Source organism: Mesocricetus auratus, unplaced genomic scaffold, assembly GCF_017639785.1.
Source record: "Mesocricetus auratus isolate SY011 unplaced genomic scaffold, BCM_Maur_2.0 Super-Scaffold_100015, whole genome shotgun sequence".
Classification (NCBI taxonomy): Eukaryota; Metazoa; Chordata; class Mammalia; order Rodentia; family Cricetidae; genus Mesocricetus; species Mesocricetus auratus.
In genome coordinates this window covers 51,122,292-51,147,361 of record NW_024429198.1, presented here as the reverse complement: position 1 = coordinate 51,147,361, position 25,070 = coordinate 51,122,292, and the positions used below count along the sequence as shown (strand labels likewise).

The following is a 25,070-nucleotide window of genomic DNA, read 5'->3' as shown; positions in this document are numbered from 1 at the left end:
TAGGAGAAAACCATTTTTAATTGAAAAAAATTAAGCAATACATCTCAAATAACACAATATTAACATCATAAAGTAAATTTTAAAGAGAAATCGCTTTCCTAACTGGTACTGTGAAACTGATGCATCAGCATATTTCTACAGCTGCTCTCCTTTATACTGACAGCTACAAAGACTAAATAAAGTAGGGGCTTTCCCCCATGAATTAAATTATAAAGCCCATCTATCCCTGTTCTTAACCCAACCACACAGAGGAATTAAAAAGTTTTTTCCATGGTCAGATTGGGGGAGGGGTAATTCTTATGAAAAAGCTATTAATATTTAACTCATCCACAAGACTTCAAAACAGGATTTCAAAATGGCCTCTAGTACAAGTTTCCCTTTAAAGAAGTTTGTATATCTCAGGATGGTTTATGGACACACTGGTTAATTAAACTTTAAGTATCAAAGTTATTGCTTTAAGCTGGAAGAACTGTGGACAGAAGTCTCCTTTTAAAGAGCTCATTATACAGATGTGTTCCTAAAATTCCTGTATGTCAACTGAAAGTGCTAGAAAACACAGCAAACATCACGCTCAAGAAACAACAGAAAAAAAGGCATTAAGATGTATGGCTTTCTGTGTGTTCAACTACATTACTAAACATAAATAAAGTCATTACTGTTTAACTGAAAAGGGATTCTTACAAAATGCATGTTCAAAATTAACATTTTTATTAAATCAAGTTAAAAAATGTTCATTGTAGAAAAGTCAACAAGAGTATTAAGAAAATCAAAATATACTTTTCTTTTACAATATATGTATATATTAGCAGCAAACTACTTCAGAGATTTTCTTTTGAGTTTAGTTATTTTAAAGAAAGTGTAACAGTGTATGTTAGCATGGAATGTCAGGAATTCACTCTTCACCCTATACTCTGTGACTTGGCCTCCTCTACTATACTTTACACCAAAGACTAAGAACAAACTTGGTTTTGACTAAACAGTAGCTGGTAAAATCCCTCTCACTACACCACCTATGCATCATTTTCAAAAATAACTAATGAGCACCATATAACAAATTTTTCAGGTGTAATAACAGCCAACTGTACCACTTAGTATTTGGCTTACTGTTTAAAAAATTTGGTAACAACATAGAAAATTTTAATCAAATGAGATAAATATTTCAATCCTATATTGCTTGCCCATTATTAAAACTCTTAATAGAAATTCTATACATAACCTGACAAACTCTAGGCAAAGATATATATGTGTATAGATACATGCAAAGTATATGTACATATCCACATACATCTTCAACTTTGGATTTTTAAAAAACTAATTTAAGTGTAATATATCATCACTGAGTAAAAGTTTCATCAGCTAGTGAGAAATTCTGACTTCAAAGAACTGTCATACAACTCATTTTATGCTTACAAATTACTCAAGCTAGAGGAAATAACAAACTAACCAAACAAAACATTTTTTCTCTTCTCTTGATATGTTCATCTAATAACAAAAGAAGAAACATTTGTACAATACGCTTTCAAAGTCAAAATTATCATAGAAATGTCACTAGTCTTCAAAAATACAAAACATTACATAAATACAATTTTCTTATTGTTGAATTCCTCAGCTAGAATCTATACTTTAAAAAAAAACCCTTTGGATTATCCCACTTAGCACTTCAAGTTTCCATTCTGCAGTTCTGACAAATGGCTCAGTTTTATTATTTTTATAGGAATCACATCTTTCAGAATTTTCTACTGTTACCTTTCTAATAAAGTACTGTTACCTCTGCACAAAAAAGTAAATAGAAGGAACTGCATCAAAAATAAAAAACAACTTAAGGAAACATTCAGAATATGTAATACAAAGAAGAAAAAGACAACAGGAATCCCCTTTTCACCACACAAGAAAACACAACCTTTTCCATGCTGCTAAAGTAACTGTCTTGAGAATGGAGTTAAGGTGGCCCACCTTTTATTTCCAATTAAAAACCTAATACAGTAGACTGAATTATTATTTTTATTAATATGCACAGCAAATTACTGAAATGGTGACTTCATGTTGTCTTCCCCTTAAAGATGGCACTTGTAGGTACAAGGATGCAGAGATGTGTATACACATCAGATGTTTACTTGAAAAGACTCTTCTACAGCAGTCTGATACTGGGTTTCCTCATCTAGCTGAAGATTCTAAAAAAGAAAAAAAATGACAACAGGAAAATAACCAATTGCTCAATTTTATCTAACGTATTACACATCTTCACATACATTTGCATACAAAGGAGTTTATGTACAGTATGTTTTAAAACACAAGATAAAGCTGAGCACCATGGTGTGTGTCATATTCTCAAACACTCAGGAGTATGAGGCAGGAGGATATCTTGAGCACTGAGGTTTGAAACCATCATGAACATAATGGGACCCCATCTCAAAAATTAGCAAAATACAAGGTTTCAATACACAAACTTTAAAATTAAACTCAGCTATAATTATTTAGTAATAACTAATAACTACACTGCTCAGCAGAGGATAAAATTAGTACTGACCAAATTTATAGTTAATTAAAACTAACAATATGATAAATTTGTATAATTTCTAGAAAATACTTATAAGTTTTGAAGAGAAACTAATTTTAAAAAGATAAGCAGTTACTGAATTAACAGCTAAATAACAGCTTCTTAACCACAGAGTGAACTAAGTAACTGTAGTTCAGTTATCTTTAAATTATACATTGACTCTATTACTAGGGCTTAGGATCTCAGTGTAGTACAGCAGTTTAGAATGCACTGAGTCCCTGACCCACTAGCCAAACAATAGCAACAACAGAAACCCTACTCCATTTTTAACAACACTATTTGCTGTCAATATATGCCCTTTGGATTAGCTTTAAAAGATATCAAGTCTTCTACAGTTTTCTATGGCAAGGTAAAGCAAAGAAATGCATTAAAAATAGCAGACAAAACATATTTTGCTCTTCCAAATATAGCCCTCCAGATATAGTATCAATTCTTAAAATGGGAATTTAATAATATACAATTACTTCCTTAAATCACTAAAGCAAGCAACACATGTGAATTTTACATACATTTAAATTATTCTGAAGTAACAGACTAAAACTGCAAATTCCATAAAAATGAAAATTATGTATGCCTATGTTTACCTGAACAGGAAAATGAACATCAGCTATTGTTTACTGGGATTGATCATGTATTAAGATCTTAACCACACACAAGCTGAATAAAATGCAATTTTACAATTAATAAAGTGAAATCATCACATTTTTAGAAATTATCATGAATATGAAAAGGAAAAACTGACCATTTTAATTTGAGGGCCTTTGTTGCCATTCCTAAGTGGACAACCTGGTTTTGATGGGTTTCCACGGTTTGGTTTGTTGACGTGCCTCATATGCTAGCTACATTTGAAAACGCATCCTCCCATACAGACTGTGCCAATTTTACTTTTCAAGTCTCTTACTTCTAGCAATTTTTACTTAAACTTTCATTTTGTCATTAAAGGGGTTCATTTTTTTCTAGTAATTATCCTCCTGTATAAACAATAAATTAAATTCTCAGAACTTCATGAAGCTTAACAATTTTATACTAAAAATACAATAACTTTTTCTTTATCCAAGCAGTCTGGTTCCACAACTTGCCTGAAAACTCAAATTTAGATTGAAAAAGGTAATTTAACTTTCTTAATCTTGAAGAACTCACTTACCACAAATTCTCCATAATCAAACTGATGTCTTTGATTTAGATGACTAACGAAATTTCTAGTAATCTGGCTAGGATCTCCCCAAGGAAGAGACACACAAATAGGACATGTCTATGAGAAACAGATTGTTTTAAATAACAAAAATAATGAAACATTATATAATTATTGAGAGCATTAAAATACAAGCTCATGTTATTGAAAACACCAGGTACACTTCATCGTGCTTCCCTCTGCTGCGTTTTTTGCAGATACTTCATTAAAAATTGTAAGTTTGTGCCAACCCAATGTCAAGCAAGTCTATTTGGCACCATTGTTCCAATATCTCAAATGATCAATAACACTGTTTAGCAATGAAGCATTTAACTCAGAAAATATATACTTTAGGCACAGTACTATTGCATACTTAACAGATACAGTATATATAGTCAAGTGTAATTTTTATACATATGGACTGAAAAAAATCAAAAAAGGTATAACTCAATTCACATCAGTTTTTTTATTTATTTTTTGTTTGTTTGGGACAGGGTCTCTCTAATGTAGTACTGGCTATCCTGGAACTTCCTGTGTAGACCAGGCTGGCCTGGAACCCACTGAGATCCTCCTGCCTCTGCCTACCAAGTGCTGGGATTAAAGGCATGCACCAGCATACCCGGCCCTTACATCAATATTTGCTTTCATATTGTGATCTGTACTCAAACTTGCAGTATTATAATGAGATTGAGACAGGATCTCACTGTGTAGCTCGGACTACCTTGAACTTGTGACCCTTTTGTCTAAGCCTCCCAAGTCCTGGGACTGTAGACATGTGCCACCATGTGTATAGCACTTAAAATCCATTTCTAAGAGTCAAATCCCATTGACTAGTTCATTTCCAGAGCAAATTACCTTACATAAATAACACTACTATAGTAACAGAGACCATGGGTATTCTATTACTTAAATCTCTAGTTACATAACTAAACAGAAACATCACATGCAGCCTATACTAACATCAATGTAATGACAGTTTTCATTAACTACCTACAACATGTGCAACATATAATCTCATTAGATCTCATTAATAACCATTATTGAATTGTTATTAGCCTGATTTCACTTATATGTAAAATGAAAATAGAGTGAATTATGTTTAAAATGTATCCTCAAAGTTTTAATGAAGTACATTTCTTAAAATGACACAAAAAGAAACGAATAACTGAATTTTAGCAAAAGCTGACAATGTGCAGAATATTATGCAGAGAATACAAATCAATTAATTCAAAATAAAACCAAGCATAGTGTCTTAACTATGAAGACTTCCCATATACCTCTTTGGTTCTGCATTTGCTTATTTAATAACCCCTTCCCTTCTAATAAATGGTTACAGGAATTGAAAGGAATCCTCGATTGTTATTCGGGCATTTTTAAAAAACATTTTTCTACTATATCTGCTAAAAATATCCTAAGAGTGGCTGTAAATGTTATTAATACATTTTATTCCTTATTTTTGAAGGAAATAGTTGTGACAGCTCAAACCTATAGTTCCTAATCCTACTATAGAATGTCTATATTACCTCATGATATCATCTTCCTTTATATAATAAGGTAATAAAAGTTTTAAATGTCTCATTTTGCATCACAGTCAATCATTAACAAAAATATGGTGTATCGATAACTTAAATTCAAATTTCAATCAACAACCTTCTCCTATGTACGTAGAGAAATATATAGAACCACCTCCTCCTGAGGCTAATGCAGAAAGAACCAAATGCAAGGTCTGTCTGAACAACTAAGTGAGACCCCATCACAAAATTTTATAGAAAAAAATTTAAAAGGCTGGAGATACATTTTAAAGGCAGGATGCTTGTGGAGCAAGTGCAGAATCCTAGTTCAAGCCCCGGTACCGGGCAGGGGTACTGGAAGGGAGGCAGAAGATACCTTCCAAATACTTCCTCTTTCATTGTCTACAGTTAAAATTCACTTCCCTAGGAAATGTATGCTCAAAATGAGTTCTGGGATCATTAAAATAATGTTGGAACCCTGTAATCTACATAATTTACCCTAAAAATGACATCAAAAAAGACAAGTACACATCAAAATAAAAACATAGCATGTCTCTTTTCCTTCTTGCTTTATACATTCATATAAAACATTATTCAAGGATATAGTTAAAAATATCTACTGGCTTTACTCTCTGGTTTTTGAGACAAGGTTTCACTGTACAGCTCGGGCCAGCCTGGAACTGTTCTCCAAAGCTAGGATTAAAACCATTCACCAGTTTTATTACTCTCTATAGGTATTGTCTTCTGCAACAGATTTACATTACTGGATCCAGTCCTCTGCATCCAGCAGAAAAATTGAAAGGACCCAATGGAATCAGGCTCTACCACTACACAGAAATGACTCCCTACTTCACCTTTCATTCTTTCCTAGACTAGTCTACATTACCTCACAGTAACTATCTTTCTTTACATGAGGTAGCCAGATTTTAAATATCTCATTTCTTTTGCCTCACAATCATTTATTAAAACTTTCAAATCCAAATTTAAATAAAAAACACTCCCCTTTATATACATAAAGACAGATTCATGGAACCACATGCTTTAAACAAAAGATTCTTTTGAATACATGTACTCACCACAGGAACTATCTGAAACAGATGGTTACTATTACAGTGATCCAATAAACGCTGTCTGGTGAAATTTGACTCTTGACATAAGGGACACTTAAAGGTGGGATGCCCAGAAGAACTACAAAGCAATTCAAATGAAACATACTGAAATTCAAACCATAACATAAAAACAAGACGCTCCTGTTTTTTGATGCATTGCTGTAAATTCATTGTGGTATAATTATGAAATTATTCAACACGTGATTTAGAATAGAATTTCTCTTACACTCTCATTTTAAACAGGACTAGTGTTTACCATTTCAGTCCACAGCCCTAATTCTTAGTACTCAGAAGACTGCGGCAACAAGATCACTTTCAATATCAGCCTCGACTACCTAATGAAACCCATCTCAAACAATTACAAACAAAATACAGGACCATGGTTAAGAAGCTAAGTCCAAATTTAATTGTAAATCACTCATGTGATGTCCTACAGTTTACTACATTTTAGAAAGCTCTTATGTAGGAATTTAAAACTTCACAGACTCCATGGACCAGTGAGATAGCTCAATGAGTGAAGGCACAAAATAGTTATCTGACCCGTACAATTTAATTGTACAGTTGCAAGTGCCTCACTACCCTGCCCAAAGCACACAAAATAAATAATACAGTTTAAAAAAGGATTTCCATCAAATTAAGAATCTAACATAAAATTCATAGAAAAAGCAAAGACTGAAATGTGTTGTGGTTTGAATAACAATGGTCCCCAAAGGCTCATATGTTTGAATACTTGGTTCCTATTTGTTAGAACTGTTTGAGAAGGATTAGCAAGTATGACCTTGTTGAAAGTGTGTCATTGAGCAGACTTTCAAAAAACTGACACCATTTCCAGTGTGCTTTCGCTTCTTCCTTATGTATCAAGATGTGAACTGCTCTAGCTGCCAATCACCAGGTCTATAACACCATCATGAACTCTAATCTTCTAGAAATGTAAGCCCCAAATCCATTATCTTCTGGTAAGCTGCACTGGTCAAGGTGTTTTATCACAGCAACAGACACCCTAAGACAAACTAGTTAAGCAATCTAAGAATCAAGCATTACTGGGTTTTAATACCTCTGAATGTCAGCAAGGGACAGTTCAATATTGACATCTTTGCCTGAATCATGCATGGGAGAAATCTGACCAGGAAAATAGATAAGCTCTTACATGTTATTGAAAGCAACAACTATCTAAGCACTGTTTATTTCTGAAGCATTAGCTTCTAGCAGTGTAATTAGTGAATTAACTGAATGAATATTTATTTTAAAAATACAGCAACTGGGTGGAGAGAGGGTTCAGCAACTAAGGGACAGTTGCCACCTAGCCTGAAACCTGAGTTTCCAGACTCGCATGGTAGAGAGAACTAACTACTGCAAGGTATCCTCTATACCTCTGTATGTATAATGTAGCATGCACATGAGCACACACAGACAAAACATAAAAAGAATCACACACACAAAAGGCCTAATAATAAAAAAAACATACTACTTACTAATCTATTGTAATAACCTACGTGCCTGCAACTCCACACACTCTGAAGACTTAGGCATGAGGATCATGAGGGCTAGCCTAAGCTATACAGCAAAACCCTGTCTCAGAGAAAGGAAAAATCTATTACAAGGATTCAGGGTTATAGTTCAATAGTATAGTGAATGCCTAGCATGATCAATCCCTGAGTTAAAATCTTATCACCACAACTAATAATCACCTTTTATGTTATTCAACAATATTATTTACTAAAGTATAATTTTCAAAAATTTACCTTGTATTCTCTTGGTAAGTTTCTGTGTTATCAGATGTAGATGTTTCACTCCTATTACTTAAGAAACACAGGGGGAAAAGAATTAATACCCTAAATAATAAACACACCTTCAGGGCTTCATTAATGAGAACTGTCTAATGAAGATGACCAGACTGAACTTCGGAGGCTGAAGAGATGGCTCAGCAGTTAATACTTTTGGTCTCCAAGGGTACCAAGCACACATCCACATTTAAAAAAAGAAAAAGTGTAAAACTTAAGTAGTCTTAAAAATCAAAAATATTTATGATATTCATGGCATGGCTTTCCAAATAAAGTAAGACTATTTAAGTTCTTATTCATCCATGTATTCATGTCTTTTAAAATAGAGGATTACAGCAGGGCATAGTGGCATACTTATAATTTCACCACTCAGGAAGCTGAGGCAGGAAGAATCATAGGTTTGAGGCCAGCCTGGACTTCATAACTCTTGTCAAAAAGAGGAGGAGGAGGAGGGAGGAAGACGAGGAGGAGAAGGAGAAGGAGGAAGAGGAGGAGGAGGAGGCCAGGTATGGTGACACATTCCTTTAATCCCAGTATCCCAATATTTGGGAGGCAGAGACAGAAACAGGTGCATCTCTGAGTTTTAGGCATCTCAGGCTACAAAGAGAATTCCAGGCCAGCTACTATCTTAAAAACAACAAAAAACTCACAGAAACAAAAACCTTTACAATATTCAGGAACAAGTGTAATTTTAATTACATAATTTTTTTTCTAAAAAAAAAAAGTCTTTTTCCTCAACCAGTGATGTTCTTTTGAAGATAATGAGGTGATGTGAGAGCTAGGACAGGGTCTAGAAATCAATGCAGGCTGGCTTCAAACTCCCCATTCTCCGGCTCCATCCTCCTGGCATTATAGGCATGTGCTATCACACTTAACCTGTTCTGCCTGCATGTAAGTATATGCAGTACATGCATGCAGTACCTTCAGAGGCTAGGAAAGGATGTAGGACCCTGTGTATCTGAAGTTCCAGATGGTGGTGAGCCCCCAAATAAATGAGATTCAAACCCATGTCCTATGGAAATGAAGTCAACGTTGTACTACTAAGCCATCTATCCAGTGCTCCTTGTTAAACCCTTGGGTGAACTAAAATATTCATGAACCTTTGTCATGTAGCTAAGATATGGTAGAAGACTGTGGCTTCCAAAGTGGAGTAGATTCCACAAAATATTTGAACTTTTTTAATGATTATAACTTATTCCTAAAAAAGAAACTAGGTGCCAGGCGGTAGCGGTGCATGCCTTTAATCCCAGCACTTGGGAGGCAGAGGCAGGTGAATTTCTGGTCTATAGAGCTTTCCAGGACAGGCTCCAAAGCTACAGAGAAACCCTGTCTCAAACATCTCCCACCCACCCCCCCCCGCTCAAAAAAAAAGAAACTAGGCTTCATTATTAGCACACTTTTCTAATACACAGACTATCCTGACATACTTACTTGTACTCTACCAGAAAAGTCTGTCAAAATGACTGTCAGAAGAAGGGAAAAAGGGGCATTCCATAGAGAAACTGTAACTAACATGGCAAAGAATCTCAGCACTGTTGTCAATCTTATTATAAAAACAAGTGCTTGCAGGCTTTGGGGCTTCCTGTCCAGCTCACTAGCCTACTTCTACCATGGGAAAACACCTTTTTTCTTTTAGAGATTTTATTTTTCATTATATGAGTGTATCTGTCTATGAGAATGCAGATGACTTCAGAGGTCAGAGACATCAGTTCCCCCTGGAGCTGGCCTTATGGATGGTTGTGAGCTGCCTGATCCCACTGCTAGGAATCTGAATACATCTGGAAATGAAAGTGCCCCCTCCAAAAGAAAACATTTCTCTTGCCAGGCATCATGACACCTATAATCCCAGCAGTGAGAAGCCAATCCATCAGTTCAAAGCTTTCTCAAAACTCCTAGTAGTCACATGGCAAGATCCTGTCTCAAAGAAAAACTAAGGTCTAAGGATGTAGCTCATGGTATAGTGCTACTCTACAATACGTAAAGCAATGGGCGACCAAGTCTGAGCCCTAAGCACCACAAAACAAACAAACCCAACAAACAAATCTGCCCACGTCTACACTGAAAATTCATGATGCCTTCTATGGTAATTACAACATTGCATAGGATATAAAACAATACTAAATTCCAGATAAGATTTAGCAGTAAATAAATACAATAAAGTTTAAAGGATCTAACTGGAATATAAACTACACTTCTACTAACAGGAAGAACTTCTAAAGGCTAGGAAAGATTTCACAGGGTAGCTAACACTTAGTTTAAATAAAAAAAAAAAAGCTAGTAAAATGACTCAAGGGTTAGAGGAGCTTTCCACACAGCCTGAAACCTGAGTTTGATCCTTAGATCCCGCAAAATGACAACAGAGAACCGCCTTCTGAGAGCTGTTCAACATGCGCGCCCGCGTACACACACACACACACACACACACACACACACACACGCACACGCACACACACGCACACACGAGTAAACATTAAAAGAATAAAGTCTACCAGTGAAGCAATGCCTGCTCTTCTAAAGGACCTGGGTTCAATTCCCAGAACCCACATGGTAGCTCACACCTGCCTGTAATTCCAGTTTCAAGAGATCTGACATCTCATATAGACATACATGCAAGCAAATCACTAATCACATAAAATAAAAATAATTAAATCATTAAAATTTTACCAGTTGTGATGCACACCTTTAGTCCCCATACTGGAAACAGAGGTAGGTGGAGTTTGAGACCAGCCTGGTCTACAAAGCAAGTTCTAGGACAGTTGGGGCTATACAAAAACTGTCCCCCCCCAAAAAAACAATAAACAAACAAACAAATAAATAAATAAGTGCATGGTCTGCCAGAGCTGGCAAGGTGTGGATTAGAGATTAGAGTACTAAGGAAAAACAGTACCATGGAGGTGAAGGTGTGAACTAACACCAGGCAAGACACTATTCAACTTAGTCTCACCTACACTAATACATTGACTTTCAACCTCACTTATAAAGAGTTGAGAAAGGTCCACATCAGCCAGAACTACATAGTGAAACTAAACACTACCCTTTATTAAGAAAAATTAATGGTGGTGGCCCACATCTTTAATCCCAGCCCTCAAGAAGCAGGTAGAACTCTGCATTAGAGGCCAGTCTGGTGTACAGAATGAGTTTCAGGGCAGCCAGGGCTAGCTACACAGAGAAACTTTGTCTCAAAACAACAAAAAAATTTAAAAACTGGACAAAAAACCAAATAGATGTATACTTATAAAACAACAGAAGTATGGTAAGAGAAGCACAGGGATGAAAGAAATCCACAGGGATTTGGTTTAAAAAAAAATCACTAAATGAAAATGACAGTTTCATCTAATGACAATAAATCATTGTTGAGGTAAATTGAGAACTCGGGTTGAGTTGTGTAGAGCAGTGAAAACATTCCTAAAGAACTTACCAGACATTTCAACTAAGTAGTAAGTAAAACAGCCAAAAGCAATAGGAAAACTATATGGAGAATAGAATTGTTTATAGGTGGTTAAAGTATGAACATTAGCAATATGGATGAAGCACTGAAATTAGAACTGTATTTATTTGACTTAGCACATTGACTTCCACAGCTATTATTAGACTGAAGAAATTGCATTTCTTCACACTATTAGGGTTTTTTTGTTCTTGTTTTTCTGTTTTTTTGGCTTCTTGAGCCAAGGTTTCTCTGTGGCTTTGGAGGCTGTCCTGGAACTAGCTCTTGTAGACCAGGCTGTCCTCGAACTCACAGAGATTGGCCTTCCTCTGCCTCCCCAGTGTTAGGATTAAAGGTGTGCACCACCACCAACCAGCCTCTTCACACTACTGAACACAAACTTGTCATCAATTTTCTAAATGAAGCAAAACATTGAGGATACATGTGAGGATGATAAAATATAAAGAAAAACAACCATCCAAATGAAAGAACAGTGATTACAGGGATAGGAGATCAAATGGACACAGCTCACAGGAAACTGTTCTGGTGACTGCTCTATTTCTTGACCCAGGCTAGTGGCTAACTAGGTATTTATTTTAACAGTATTTATTGAGCTTCTGTTACTTATTCAATATTGTACTTGTGTATACAGAAGATGACAGAAACAAATTACTAAAGTGCCTCTACTTCAAATTAGTTAAAGGATGCTCACTGAAGGGCTGGGGAGATAGATGGCTTAGCAGGTATAAGCACTTAATACTAACTCTGACGGCCACCAGAAGTGGTGGTGCATGCCTCTAATCCCAGCAGAAGCAGGCTACTCTCTGATGCCAGCTAAGGGCAGCCTGGTCTACAAGTTTCAGACAGCCATGTTGTGTATGTGTGTGTGTGTGTGTATATATATATATATATATATATATATATATATATATATATATATATATATATATATATAATATTATTATAGTATTATTGTATTACATAAAAACAGTATATTAAAAATTATTCTACATTATACATTTAATGGAGAAAATTTATCCAGAAAAAAACTAAAATGGTGAGAGAACTGTGAAAAGTGGAGAAACAAACACAGGTGACAACAAACCTAGATAACATGTTGAACTTTTCCTGAAATTTTCACGACTATATATTGTCTTCTAGAAACTTCTGGTAGCTACAGGTCAATCTCTAGTAAATAAGATACTACCTAAATATTTACCAAATATCAAAAAGTATTAAATTACCAGTCAGCTAATTGAGGAAAAAAGGCTTAGTCAAAAGTTAACGTCTAGTTAAACAGAAGCTCTACCTCAAAAACAAAAAATCCAAATAAATAAATAAATAGATGAATAAGTAACTGAAGCGAACATTTACCTGACAATGCTGAGAAAACACCTCCAAGACCTCTGCTTACACCCAGCCCCAATACTCCGTATTTTCTCCACCCCACACCTCTCATATATATGACTTACCCTGCTTAAAAACAAACAAACAAATAAAGACCTGGACCTGAATTCAATACCAGGACCCATATGGAAAAAGAAAACTGACTCCTCCAAGTTGTCCTCTGACCTCCAAATATACATAACAGCACACACAATACAAATAAACAATGAAATAAATGCTTTTAAATGATGCTACAACAAAGCAACAATAAAAAATAAATCACTAACAAGTACAAAACCAGCTTTGGATACATACACTGTACCCAGTCTCAAAATAGGTTTTTTTTTTTTAAAGTAGCAGTGGTAATAGTAGATCTGAGACACTATAAGAATAAAAACTTCAAATGCTAAACCTATTCCTTAGAGGGCAATGAGAAGAAAAAAAAATTTTTGCCAAATAATTTCATCTGAAAAATCAGTTGAGTCTTTAACTCCCAGGTATAATTTTTATTCAAAGAAAGACTCCCAGAATGATTTTAAGTAACATAGGCTTAGGTATATCATGGAGTTGGTCTCCTAGATACAATAGCAAATAAGTTTTGAAGGCAAATTCTAGTTAAGATACTTAGTGTAATTTGTTAAGCATACACAAACCAAAATTCCCCAAACAATTTCCATTTCAATTATTAAAACTTTGCTTTTAGGATAAATGTTGCTTACCTGTTTCTTACTGAATCTTGAGAAACCTTAAAGTTTGGAATGACAGAAGAAACACCATATTCATCCTGATACTTCTTACAAGATTTGTAATGATGTCTCATGCGATAGAATTTAATCTGCAAATTATTGGTTAAATAGATTTTAATTTAAAACAGAACTCACAAAGTTTGAGATACTGTCAATAAGAGGGAAAAGATGAAAATAGATCACTAAATATTCACTTAAGTGCAAGTTTCTTTATAAATGCAAATTATTGTCAGGCAGCGGGGCACACACCTTTAACCCCCGCAGATCTCTCAGCTAGAGGCCAAGGCCAATCTTGTCTACACAGCGAGTTTCAGGTTAGCTAGGGCTACACAGGGAGACCCTGCCTCAAAAAATAGATAGATAGATAGATAGATAGATAGATAGATAGATAGATTGATAGATGGATGAAATGCATGTGTGTCTGTGTGTATCTGTGTGTGTGTAACACATTTTTGCTCATGCATACAAGTCCACCTTCCATTAAACCACTGGGAGAAAAATTAACAAATAATCTTATATTTGAAATTATATTACTGATAGAAAAAGACAGGCACAGTGGTGCATACTCATAATCTCAGCATTTGGGAAGAGGAACAAACAAAAAAAAATCAGCTGTTCAAGGCCCACTTGGGCTACCTGATGACACTCTAGCTAGAAAGAATACTAAGAGGCTGCCTCATGCTGCTGGGTGTTTTGACTATTTATTACAACATGACAGTGTTAGAAAGCAGGTTAACAAATGATGCTGTTATGTTCACATTGGAAACATTTTTTTTTCTCGCTGAGAAGTGAGGCCAGAATCCCACAAGTGTTTTTATTTCACTTCCTTTTCAGCTCAACACCTTCTTCAGACATGGAAAGCAGATCTGACTTGGGTAAATGCTCTTCAGACACAAGGCTATACTCAAAGCCTAACCACTTCTCACTGTTCATTCAGCATTCTTCAAATAGAATAATTAGAGAGTGTTTCTTGTTTATCAATACCTGATTATCCCATGTGCTTAAAACTTAAGCCAGTCTTCTTTGAAACATTTCATGATTTTTTTAAATATCTAAGTGGGCAGTCACAGAGGTTTTTTTGAGTACATAAATCTATTTGGCCAAATTATTAACATTTGAGAGACTGTGACTTATTGAGAAAATAAAATTTTAATCCTAAAGATAAAAATCTCTAAGGTTTTTGATACACAAAGTTTCTGGTCTTTTCTACATAACTCTTGTTTATTTTCTTTTTGAGATTATCTCAATTTGTAGCCCAAACTGACTGTGAACTTACAACCCTCCTAGTTCAGCCCCCTGAGAGCAGGGATTAAAGGTGTACACCATATTGCCTAGAAATGTCCTTCTTGTCAAAACCATATTTACCAGTAAAATTAAAACACTATCATAATATAACTCTACCTTTTTTGAACAGCATCTGCAGCTACCAGAAAACTTCCTCATGATATTTTCAAGATCTAAGGCCCGTTCTGGACATGCTCTTTCTCTTCTAGTCACACTTCCACGACACAGGGGACAATGTATTCCACTTTCTCTCATTGCAGTCAGGAAACATTTTCTACAGAAACTAAACCAAACATTTATGACATGTTAGTTAATTACAGAAAAAAGTACTTTTTATTTCTATAACTAAACATAAACAAGTGATTATGGATACGTACATATAGTATGTAGTCGGGCTATTCAAATGCATGGACAACCCTGTTTCAAAAAGTTATATATATTTCTCAGACAATAAGACTAATAACTGGATTAGATATAACAGTTTACTCTGCTCTAACAAAGCAATCCTATTTTAAGAGTGATAGGAATTACAGCCATGTGCCACCACACCCAGCTACATTTGTGTTTGAAAACTATAAAACAGAGACAGGTGTGGTGTCACACACATTTAATCCCAGCACTCAGGAAGACGAGGCAGAACGATTTCTTTGAGCCCAAGGCCAATCTGGTCTTCATTTAAAGTTCCAGAACATCTAGAACTACATAAAAAGACCTTAATTCAAACAAACAGCCGGGCGTTGGTGGCGCACGCCTTTAATCCCAGCACTCGGGAGGCAGAGGCAGGCGGATCTCTGTGAGTTCGAGGCCAGCTTGGTCTACAGAGCTAGTTTCAGGACAGCCTCCGAAACAATACAGAGAAACCCTGTCTCAAAAAAACAAAAAAACAAAACAAAAACAAAACAAAAAAAAAAAAAACAAACAAACAACAACAGAAAAACACCACCTAGGAAATAAGTATCTTTTATTTCCAATTTACTATTTTTCCTTCTGTACCACAAGCATGCCTCTTCAGTTATAAACTTGTTTATCTCTCTTTGTACTAAGCTAGATAAATTTGCTACACAGAAACTTAGTAATTTTGGTGTGTACCCTTTCCTTCTCTTCCTGTCCTACTTTCTTTCCCAATGTCAAAGGAGCCTGTAACTGGAATAGTGCATCAACCTAGCACTGCAAAGTCCTCTCAGTTTGCAACCCCCAGAGGCCACACACATTTGTCTTTTTTCATTCTCCAACAAAAGACTGATTAACAGATGCTGGGAAAGGAAAAAAGAACTGCATTTTCACCCACCTTGCTTTTAGTGTAAATTAAACACCTGGCATGCAAATTTATATAATCAAAATCATTCCTCCAAATAACATATTTTAAAGAAAGAGTCTTGGGGCTGGAGAGATGGCTCAGCAGTTAAAAGTACTGGTGGCTCTTTCAGAGAACCTGGGTTCAATTCCCAATACCCATAAGGCAGTTCATAAGGATCTCTAACTCCAGTCCCAGGGTATCTGATAACCTCTTCTGGCCTTCACAGGCACTGCATGCAAATGGAGCACAGACATACAGGCAAAACATTAATACATATAAAAATAAAGGTTAATTTAAAAAAAAGTCTCATGTAGCTAGAATAACCTCAAATTCTTCACGTAGGCTGGCCTTAAGCTCCTAATCTTCCTGCCTTCAAGTACAAGGATCACAGGCACGTACACACCATGCCTGGCGTCTTTTTCATCCTGGTGTGGCTCTCCTGCCTCAGTCTTCTTAATGCTGAGACTACAAGCAAGTGCCAAAATACACAGCTCCCCAAAATAACTGAGGAGTTTTAATTATGCCACTTTATAAAGAATGACAAAGGATTTGGATAGTTAAAAAAATCTTAAAGGTGGTAATGCAGACTTTTAATTCTAGCAGTCAGGAGGCAGAGGCAGGTAGATCTCTAAGAGTTGAGGCCAAGTTTCAGGACAGCCAGAGACACACAGAGAAACTCTGTCTCAAAAACAAAAACAAAAAAAACAAAACAAAAAATCTTAAGACATGAAAATATAGAAAGGGGATTTGTTGGAAAGTTCAGAGGACATTAGAGGGAAATGAGAGGGTAGTTGAAAATAAAAATGAACAAAAAACATATGAGACTTGTTAACAAATAATTTTAAAAAATAGTGTGTTCAATTAGCCAGCACTATATAGTAAACTTCCATCTCAAAAGCCAAAAAGAAGCCTGGTATCTTGTCACACGCCTATCATCCCAGCACTTGAGAAGTAGACAGGAAAATCAGAGTTCAAAGCCAACCTTAACTATATAAGGAATTCAAGGTCAGCCTGGGCTATATGAAAACTAATGTTTCCCAGATATGTATTATGATATGTAAACCTTCATTTGTATGAGAGCTTACTTCTAACAGTGTACAAATATTCCTCGACATTTTAAAAAGATAGAAATTATGATGATTGGTTTTAAGTATCAACTTGACACAACCCAGAATCACCCGGGAAGACAGTCAACTGAGGTATTGTCTAGATTAGGATGGCTGGATTTGTGGGTACATTTTAGGATTGTTTGATAGTTATAGGAAGATGACCCAGACCATTTCAGACAGGAGCCTTCCCTGGTTTGGGGCCCTGAACTGTCTAAAAGAAAGATAACTGGCAGGCAGTGGTGGCACTTGGGAGGCAGAGGCAGACGGATCTCTCTGAGTTTCAGACCAGCCTCCTCTATAAGAGCTTACTCCAAAGCCACACAAGGAAACCCTGTCCCAAAAAAAAAAAAAAAACAAGAGAGAGAGAGAGAGGGAGAGAGAGAGAGAGGAGAGAGAGGGGGAGAGAGAGAGAGAGAGAGAGAGAGAGAGAGAGAGAGAGAGGGGGAGAGAGGAAGAGAGGGAGGGAGAGAGGGAGGGAGAGAGGGAGAGGGAGAGGGAGAGAGAGAGAGAGAAAATGGCTAAGTAACAACCAAGGCCTGTGTATTAATTATAACCCTGTTCTTGACTGTACGTGATGCTCTAAATTCCTGCCTTGATGTCCCCAAATAGACTTAATTGTAAATCAAATAAACCCTTTCTTCCCTAAGTTGCTTTTTGTTAAAAGTATTTTATCAAAGCAACAAAAATGAAAATGAACAGAAAAAGATTTTTAAGATTATGAAATAAAAATATGAGAAATAACCTTAATAATAGTCACTCTATTTTCTCCTGAAATGTTTTTTGGATACTTGCCTCATACACCCTTTGGTTTTGGCCTTCTGCAGAACAGTATTGCTATGTACCTCATGCTGGTTTCAAATTCATGGCAATCCTCCTACCTTACCTCACAGCCCAAGTGCTGTTTTTATAGCACCATGACTGGGGGGGGGGGGGAATTGAACCTCACATAGGCTAGATAACTATGCTAACACTGGGCTATGTCCCCCAGTTCATTCTGGTGTTTTGAGATAGAGTTGAATAACCTAGCCTTGAAATTACAATTATACTTTCTCAGTTTTCCCAGATGCTTTTTCGGGCCTGTACCACCCAGGCCAACTCTGTTTTTTCAGTGCTGGGGATTGAACCCAGACCCTTGTGCATGCTAGGCAAGCATTTTAACACTAATCCCCCCAGTCCTTATTTTCTTTTTACGTATTTCTAAAAACATTATATCTATTATGAAGTATATAACCGTGCTGTGGTTTAGTCTTTTTGTTATTGATTTGCTTTTTGTTTTTAATTCTTAGTTTATGTCTTGCTTGTTTTCTTCCTATCCTATGCTTCTCAGGGTAGAACACTTAAGTATTCTCTACAACTCTTCTCCTCTTGCTTTCAGTTACGTACATCCCTCAGTGAATATACCCACAAAGGCAGCTTTACCCCCATTTATTCTGGATCTATGTACAGTATACACATCAACTACTGGACATGCTGTCATTACATCTCATACAACATCCCTAAAAAGGCCAAGGGTCTATCTCCTCAGTTTAGGGTTCTAATCATTCCCTTTCCTGACCTATCAATATGTCGTCAACATTACTAGTCTCAGCTGCCAACCTGAAATTTGGCACTAACATAAACTTTCTAAAAGTGAAACCACACCACTCTGCTCCCCAAAATAGGTCTCTGGTTTCTAGGAAAACATTTAAATGGCTCAACCAGTAAATTCCTGCCAATACATGTCAACTACAGCTCATTACCACATACTCTTTGGCTCCAAAGTCTATATGAGGATAGCCATCTTCTGTACTCCTCCTTCCTACAGTACATAAAGTAAACCTATACCAGATATTCCCCACCATGCCAAAAGACAAACTGTCACCAGTAACTTCATCAAGAAAATCAGCCATTTACATTTATATTCCTACTGATTTAGACACGTGTTTTGGTTGGTAACATCAAATTCTTTATATCAGTAACACTCATTTATAGGTTTTCTCCACTAGATTACCAACAGTTGCCAGAGAAAGTTCACTGAGTACTCCTTGAGCCAAATAGAAAGTATTAGACAATTCCTATTTAGAGAAATAAATGGAGATTAAAATGACACATATTTTGATAAAGCCATTGTAATGATTTTGTTCCTTTCCTGTCACTGAAATGACCATGAAAACTTAACTTCATCCCTCTCAATGAATCATACAGTAATCTGGTACTCTGCCTTCTGTCTGTTTGGTAGACTGGAGTTTGTCCATATATTGAGCCACTGAGCTCAATCCTAAGCCCCACCTCAAAAACACAACCTGATTTTACAGCAAAACATAAACTTGTTTATTGGCACAATTCTATCTTTTGTAAAAAAAAAAAAAGAGAGATAATGATATAACAAATTAATACAGTACGCTAAATAATTCTAATTATAAAAAAATTAATTTCTTCAGCCCATTCAGTCTGGTCAGTCTAGTCCATGTTCCATCATTACCTGCCCTCCATTTATATAAAACTTTTCCTCCCTCTTCCCTTTTAAATACACCAAGAAATACAAAGCAACTGTAGGGACACTGAAGGTAGAGAGCTATTCTTTTCATGTCATCATTGTCAAAGTCCAGAAAGTTAATCTGAAGTCAGAAATTTAAAAGAAAAAAAAATCACTTGAGCTCAAGCCAAATTACAGTCCTTCATTTTAAATATACCACAAGGGAAATATAGTAGAATTTTGTGCACAGAATTTGAGGGGATAAAAATTACAATTGAATTTGAGGCCAGTGACCCCAGAGTATTTGAAATGATACTGTATATAAAAAATCTACAGGGCTAGAGAGTAGTTCGGAGGTTTAAAAGCACTGACTGCCCTTCCAGAGGTCCAGAGATCAATTCCCAGCAACCACATGGTGGCTCACAACCATCTGTAATGAGATCTGGTGTCCTCTTCTGCCAAGAGGTATACACAAATGCAGGCAGAACACTGTAAACATAATAAATAAATCTCAAGTGAGTTCCAGGACAGCCTCCAAAGCCACAGAGAAACCCTGTCTCGAAAAACCAAAAAATAAAAATAATAAATAAAAATAAAAAGATCTACTAAGTACACACATAGCAACTACCATAGCTTCCCCTCACCTCATCTGTGCCAAATAAAGGAATGCCAGGCTGTCATTAGTCTTCCATTGTAAACAACTTAAAACGTGATTGTTTTAAATTGTGCGTCTGTATGTGGATATGTGCATTGAGTGTAAGTGCCTCCAGAGGCCACAGATGTTGAATGCCCTGGAGCTAGAGCCAATAGTCAGTTGTCTACCTGATGTGGACGGTGGGAAATGAACTCAGGTTGTGGAAGAGCAGTAATATCCTCTTTCTTTCCTTTCTTGTTTTCAAGACAGGATCTCTCTGTTCAGCCCAGGCTGTCCTCAAACTCACTGAGATCTGCCTGCCTCTGCCTCCCTTAGTGCTGGGATTAAAGGCGTTCACCACCACCATCGGGCTCTTTAATCTTCCTTGATAAGCAGAAATAACTTACATATTTTATCACTTAAAGCTACTCACATGACTCCATAGAACACGATTAGTGAAGATGAACAGCGAAGAGTTAGTCACGCCCAGGAGAAGACGGCCAACACACAAGGAGCTCAATGTTGTTTCTTGTTTTTTTTTTTTTTTCATTTTTTTTTTAGTCTCATTTGTTTGGGCTTATTCTTTGTTTGCTAAAGAAAGGGCAGGTAGATAACCAGGATCTGGGAGGAGTTGTCGGAGGGGAAACCATGGTCAGACTATATTGTGGGGGTTTTTGTTTTTTTGGTTTTTTGAGAAAGGGTTTCTCTATATTGTTTAGGAGGCTGTCTTGGAACTCACTCTGTAGACCAGGCTGGCCTCAAACTCACAGAGATCCGCCTGCCTCTGCCTCCCAAGTACTGGGATTAAAGGGATTTTTTAATTAAAAAATTATCAATATCAAGAGTTAACAAAAAAGTCACCTGTAGTTAGACTTGTGATTAAAAAGCCAGAGTTCTACCCACCACCCCTTATTCCTTTTTTTAGAATGGACTGTTGGATTGTTGGTACTGTTGGGTAGCTGTGATTTTAGAAGGGACTGTTGGATTGTTGGTATTGTTGGGTAGCTGTGTTTTTAGAAGGGACTGTTGGATTGTTGGTACTGTTGGGTAGCTGTGATTTTAGAAGGGACTGTTGGATTGTTGGTACTGTTGGGTAGCTGTGTTTTTAGAAGGGACTGTTGGATTGTTGGTACTGTTGCTTCGTTTGTAGTGCAGGGTAGCTGGAAGTTAGGACATGACCAGGCTAGCCATAAACTCAAAATCTTTCTGTCTGAGCCTCCCAAGCACCACTTCCCCTGCCTTGAGGATTGTAAGTCCCATCATTAAAAACAAGAGGGGAAGGAAAGGTTATCTAGAGACTTGTTCAATTTTTGGCAGCTGCTTAAAGCATAGAACTTTTTCAGGCTCCACCTGCCAGAAACCCACTTCTAAGTTTGGGATGGAGCCTAGAAATTGGTTATCTTCACTTTGAAAAAGTTCCTCAGGGAGGGGAGCCAGGCGTGGCGGGGCGGGGCACGTCTTTAATTCCCAGGGGCACGTAGATCACCCTGAGTTCCAGACTAGCCAGAGCTACATGAGACCCTGCCTCAAAATAAGAAAAGAAGTGGCTGGTCCTCGCGGGCCCTGATCATCACCCAGGCCTGTCACATGCTTTATATATTTACCTACGGTCCGTGCCCAGCTCCTACCGACACTGGGTGTCTAGAAAATGCCTCAAGCGAGTTGTTCCTCCAGCTAACGATGGCCACCCTGCCTAACGCCTTTGTGGTCCGCCTCCTCCCCGGAGCAAGTACCTCACCCAGCAATGGTAAACAGAATCCCAGCACAAAGGGAGCCACCTCCTCGGCCCAGGAAACCCTGCCGGAGCGGCCCCGACGTGGGGGAAGGCGGCTGGCTCCTCTCAGGCCGGTTCACCGCTCGCTTTTAAACTGGCGTGGAGGAGGGGCGGAGGGTGTGTTTGGGGGCGGGGGTGGGGGGAGGCCTCGCCCAGCCAGGGGTCTAAAGCCAACGAAAAGCCCCCCCCCCGAAGACACGGCGGGCCCACACGACCACACCTCCGCGGGGCCGAGCACGCAACGCCCGGGCCTCCACAAGGGTTGCTAGGAAACAAAAAGGCTCCACGTTCTCTGCGATCCCCACCTCCGGCCTGGCAAGGGAGGCCGAGGGACGCCACCCCCAAGGGCCCGAGCACCGGCCCCGGGCGCAGAGAGCGGGCGTCGGGGGGCGGGGTGGGGGGCCCCAGGCCGGGCGGCGGGGGGAAGGCGGGCGGGCCGCGGGGCCGGGGCTCGGCGCGAGCCGAGGGGCGTCCACACTCACACGTGCTGACAGGCCGCGGTCCGCACCGGCGTCTTGAGCACCTCCTGACAGACGGGGCAGTAGAAATCATCTTCCGTGTAGGACGTGGCCGCCGAGAGCTCCTCGGACATGGCGAGGGCTGGGCGGGACGGGCGGCGGCGCCGGCGGGGGCCCGGGTGGCGGTGGCGGCCCTCAGCCCGACGACCTGAGCGAGCCCTGGGGGGGGAGGGAGTGGTGTCAGGAAGCGGCTCGCTCAGGAAGCGGCCAGCGCCAGGAAGGGGGCGGGGCTCGGGGGCGGGGCGGAACACAGAGACCAGGCAGCAGCACGAGCAGGCCCCGCCCATTCTCAGCGGGACCGGGGCGCGGAGGCGGGGCCTAGCGGGAGGCGCGGCAGAAGGCGCGGCAATTGGCTGCGCCGCGGCTTCGGTCGCCGGCGCGCGCGCCGAAGCCCCTCCCCTCCCGGCCGCCATAGTGCCGAGGCCCCGCCCCCCCAGCGCCCAGAGCCGCCGCCGCTACCCCGGGTTCGGCGCTCGGCGGCTCGCCCTAGTCCTCGCGGTCCGCCCTCTCCACCCTGAGGTGCTTCCGCGCTTACCACGCCCTCACCGACCCGCCCCCCCCGCCTCCTCCGCCCCGCTCGCCCGGCCTCACCTCAGATCCGCCGAGCCGCGCTGTGGGGCTCAAGCGCCGTCTCCGTCACGGGCCGGCCGAGCGGGGGGCTCCTGCGCGGTCTTCTGGCTTCAGTCCCGCGGCGCGCAAGCCTCATGGGACTGGGCCCCAGTGAGGCTCGTGGAGCACCGTGAAGCCCCCACCCCCGGAGCCGCGGTCCCTCGGCATTGCGAAGCCCGCAGCCCGCTCGCCGGTCACCGCCCACCGCAGGGCGGGGGCGTGGTGGCCTCCCCGGCCCCCATGGCAACCGGCGGCGGATTGTGACGAAAGCAATAGGCCGCCGTCTTCACCCGGGAGCCCCCTGAGCCGGCCCGCAGGGTGGATTCCGCTCTTGATCCCCCTACTGCGTGTCCTGGGAATTTTTCTTCCCTACTTTTTTCTCTGGTTCCTTCTTCCCTTCCCTGTCTTTCTCTCTTTCATTCTTTTTCTTTGTTCTTGTTTTTTTTAATGTAACTAAAAAATATTCCTATTGTGATATTCCTAATGTAAAGAATCTGACTTTCAGCCGGGCGTTGGTGGCGCATGCCTTTAATCCCAGCACACGGGAGGCAGAGGCAGGCGGATCTCTGTGAGTTCGAGGCCAGCCTGGTCTACAAAGCGAGTTCCAGGACAGCTTTCAAGACAATACAGAGAAACCCTGTCTCGAAAAACCAAAAAAAAAAAAAAATCTGATTTTCACTATTTGCCCAGGTCAGATTTGGATTTGGACAAGATGTATGTTATGGAACAAGTAACCACAACCTGGTTAGATGTCTGTAATTGGGGAGAACAAGGTAGGCCAGCCTGAGCTGCTGTGGCGTTTGAACTTTCGTCTTAAGCAAAATGACAGATTTGTCCATTTCAGACTAGTCAGTCACACTGACAGATGCGGTCTTCTACCTTCATACCTTTTCGTTAAGGAAGGAGAGAATGATAGAGTAAGAATGAGCTAGAAGCCTGTACCTACACATTGCATCTGAGTCACTACGTTATTTTGCCTCACTTTGGAAACAAATGTGTATTCTTGAATGGGCCCTTAATTCCTAGATAAAGCTACATGAAATAGGAACGAAGTCATGTGGAAAAGAGAAGATAAGAAAAACCCAGCGTGTGTTAGGGAATCTTCAGTAAACTAGAGAAAAGCTCCAGTGCCATTCCTTAAACGATGGCTAAGGTAATTATAAATCAGTGTCATTTAGACACTTAGGACAATTAACTGGGGGACCAGGGAGATAGCTCATCACTGGCTGCACTTCTGGAGGACACAGATTCAGTTCTCAGCACACACACATGGCAGCTCACAGCCATCTACAACTCCAGTTCTGGAGGATCTGACTTCCTCTCTGGCCTTTGTGGGCACTGAACATGCAGGTGCACAGGCATCCATGCAGGCGAAACATTCAGAAAATAAAAATAAAATTGCAAAGAAAGATTATTTTTTAAAAAGACTAAACCGAGCGTTGGTGGCACACGCCTTTAATCCCAGCACTCAGGAGGCAGAGGCAGGTGAATCTCTGAGTTCGAGGCCAGCCTGGTCTACAGAGAAGAGTTCCAGGACAGCCTCCAAAACAATACAGAGAAACCCGGTCTGGAAAAACCAAAAAAAAAAAAAAAAAAAGACTCCAACCATGCAGTGGCGGAACACACATTTAATCCCTGCACTTGGCAAGTAGAGGCAGGCAAATCTCTGAATTTGTCTGTTCTCCAACATGGTAAATAACATAAC

General features: G+C 39.3%; 1 protein-coding gene across 3 annotated transcripts; it reads right to left on the bottom strand.

Moving 5' to 3' along the window:
- Rnf138 (ring finger protein 138) lies at positions 1–23,580 on the bottom strand. Of its 3 annotated transcripts, none has more exons than XM_021234895.2 (8): positions 23,348–23,580; positions 22,721–22,915; positions 15,087–15,252; positions 13,659–13,774; positions 8,091–8,147; positions 6,316–6,427; positions 3,702–3,809; positions 1–2,171 (listed from the first exon to the last, which is right to left on the bottom strand). In XM_021234895.2, the coding sequence occupies exons 2-8, from the start codon at positions 22,828–22,830 to the stop codon at positions 2,103–2,105; spliced, it is 738 nt and encodes a 245-aa protein (XP_021090554.1). In that variant the 5' UTR covers positions 22,831–22,915; positions 23,348–23,580; the 3' UTR covers positions 1–2,102. The 3 variants fall into 3 exon arrangements, with proteins under 3 accessions (XP_021090554.1, XP_040613820.1, XP_021090556.1); XM_040757886.1 differs by lacking the exons at positions 22,721–22,915; positions 23,348–23,580 and adding exons at positions 20,898–20,901; positions 22,069–22,341; XM_021234897.2 differs by lacking the exon at positions 3,702–3,809.
- Between the last annotated feature and the right edge of the window lie 1,490 nt (positions 23,581–25,070).

Bases quoted from the DNA above. Each gene is read 5' to 3' on its own strand.
- Rnf138 (XM_021234895.2), bottom strand. From the start codon at position 22,830: ATGTCCGAGGAGCTCTCGGCGGCCACGTCCTACACGGAAGATGATTTC. The intron at 15,253-22,720 runs GTGAGTGTGGAC...TGTTTGGTTTAG, and splicing joins ACCGCGGCCTGTCAGCACGT to TTTCTGTAGAAAATGTTTCC. The intron at 8,148-13,658 runs GTAAGCAACATT...GTGTTTCTTAAG, and splicing joins CAAGATTCAGTAAGAAACAG to TAATAGGAGTGAAACATCTA.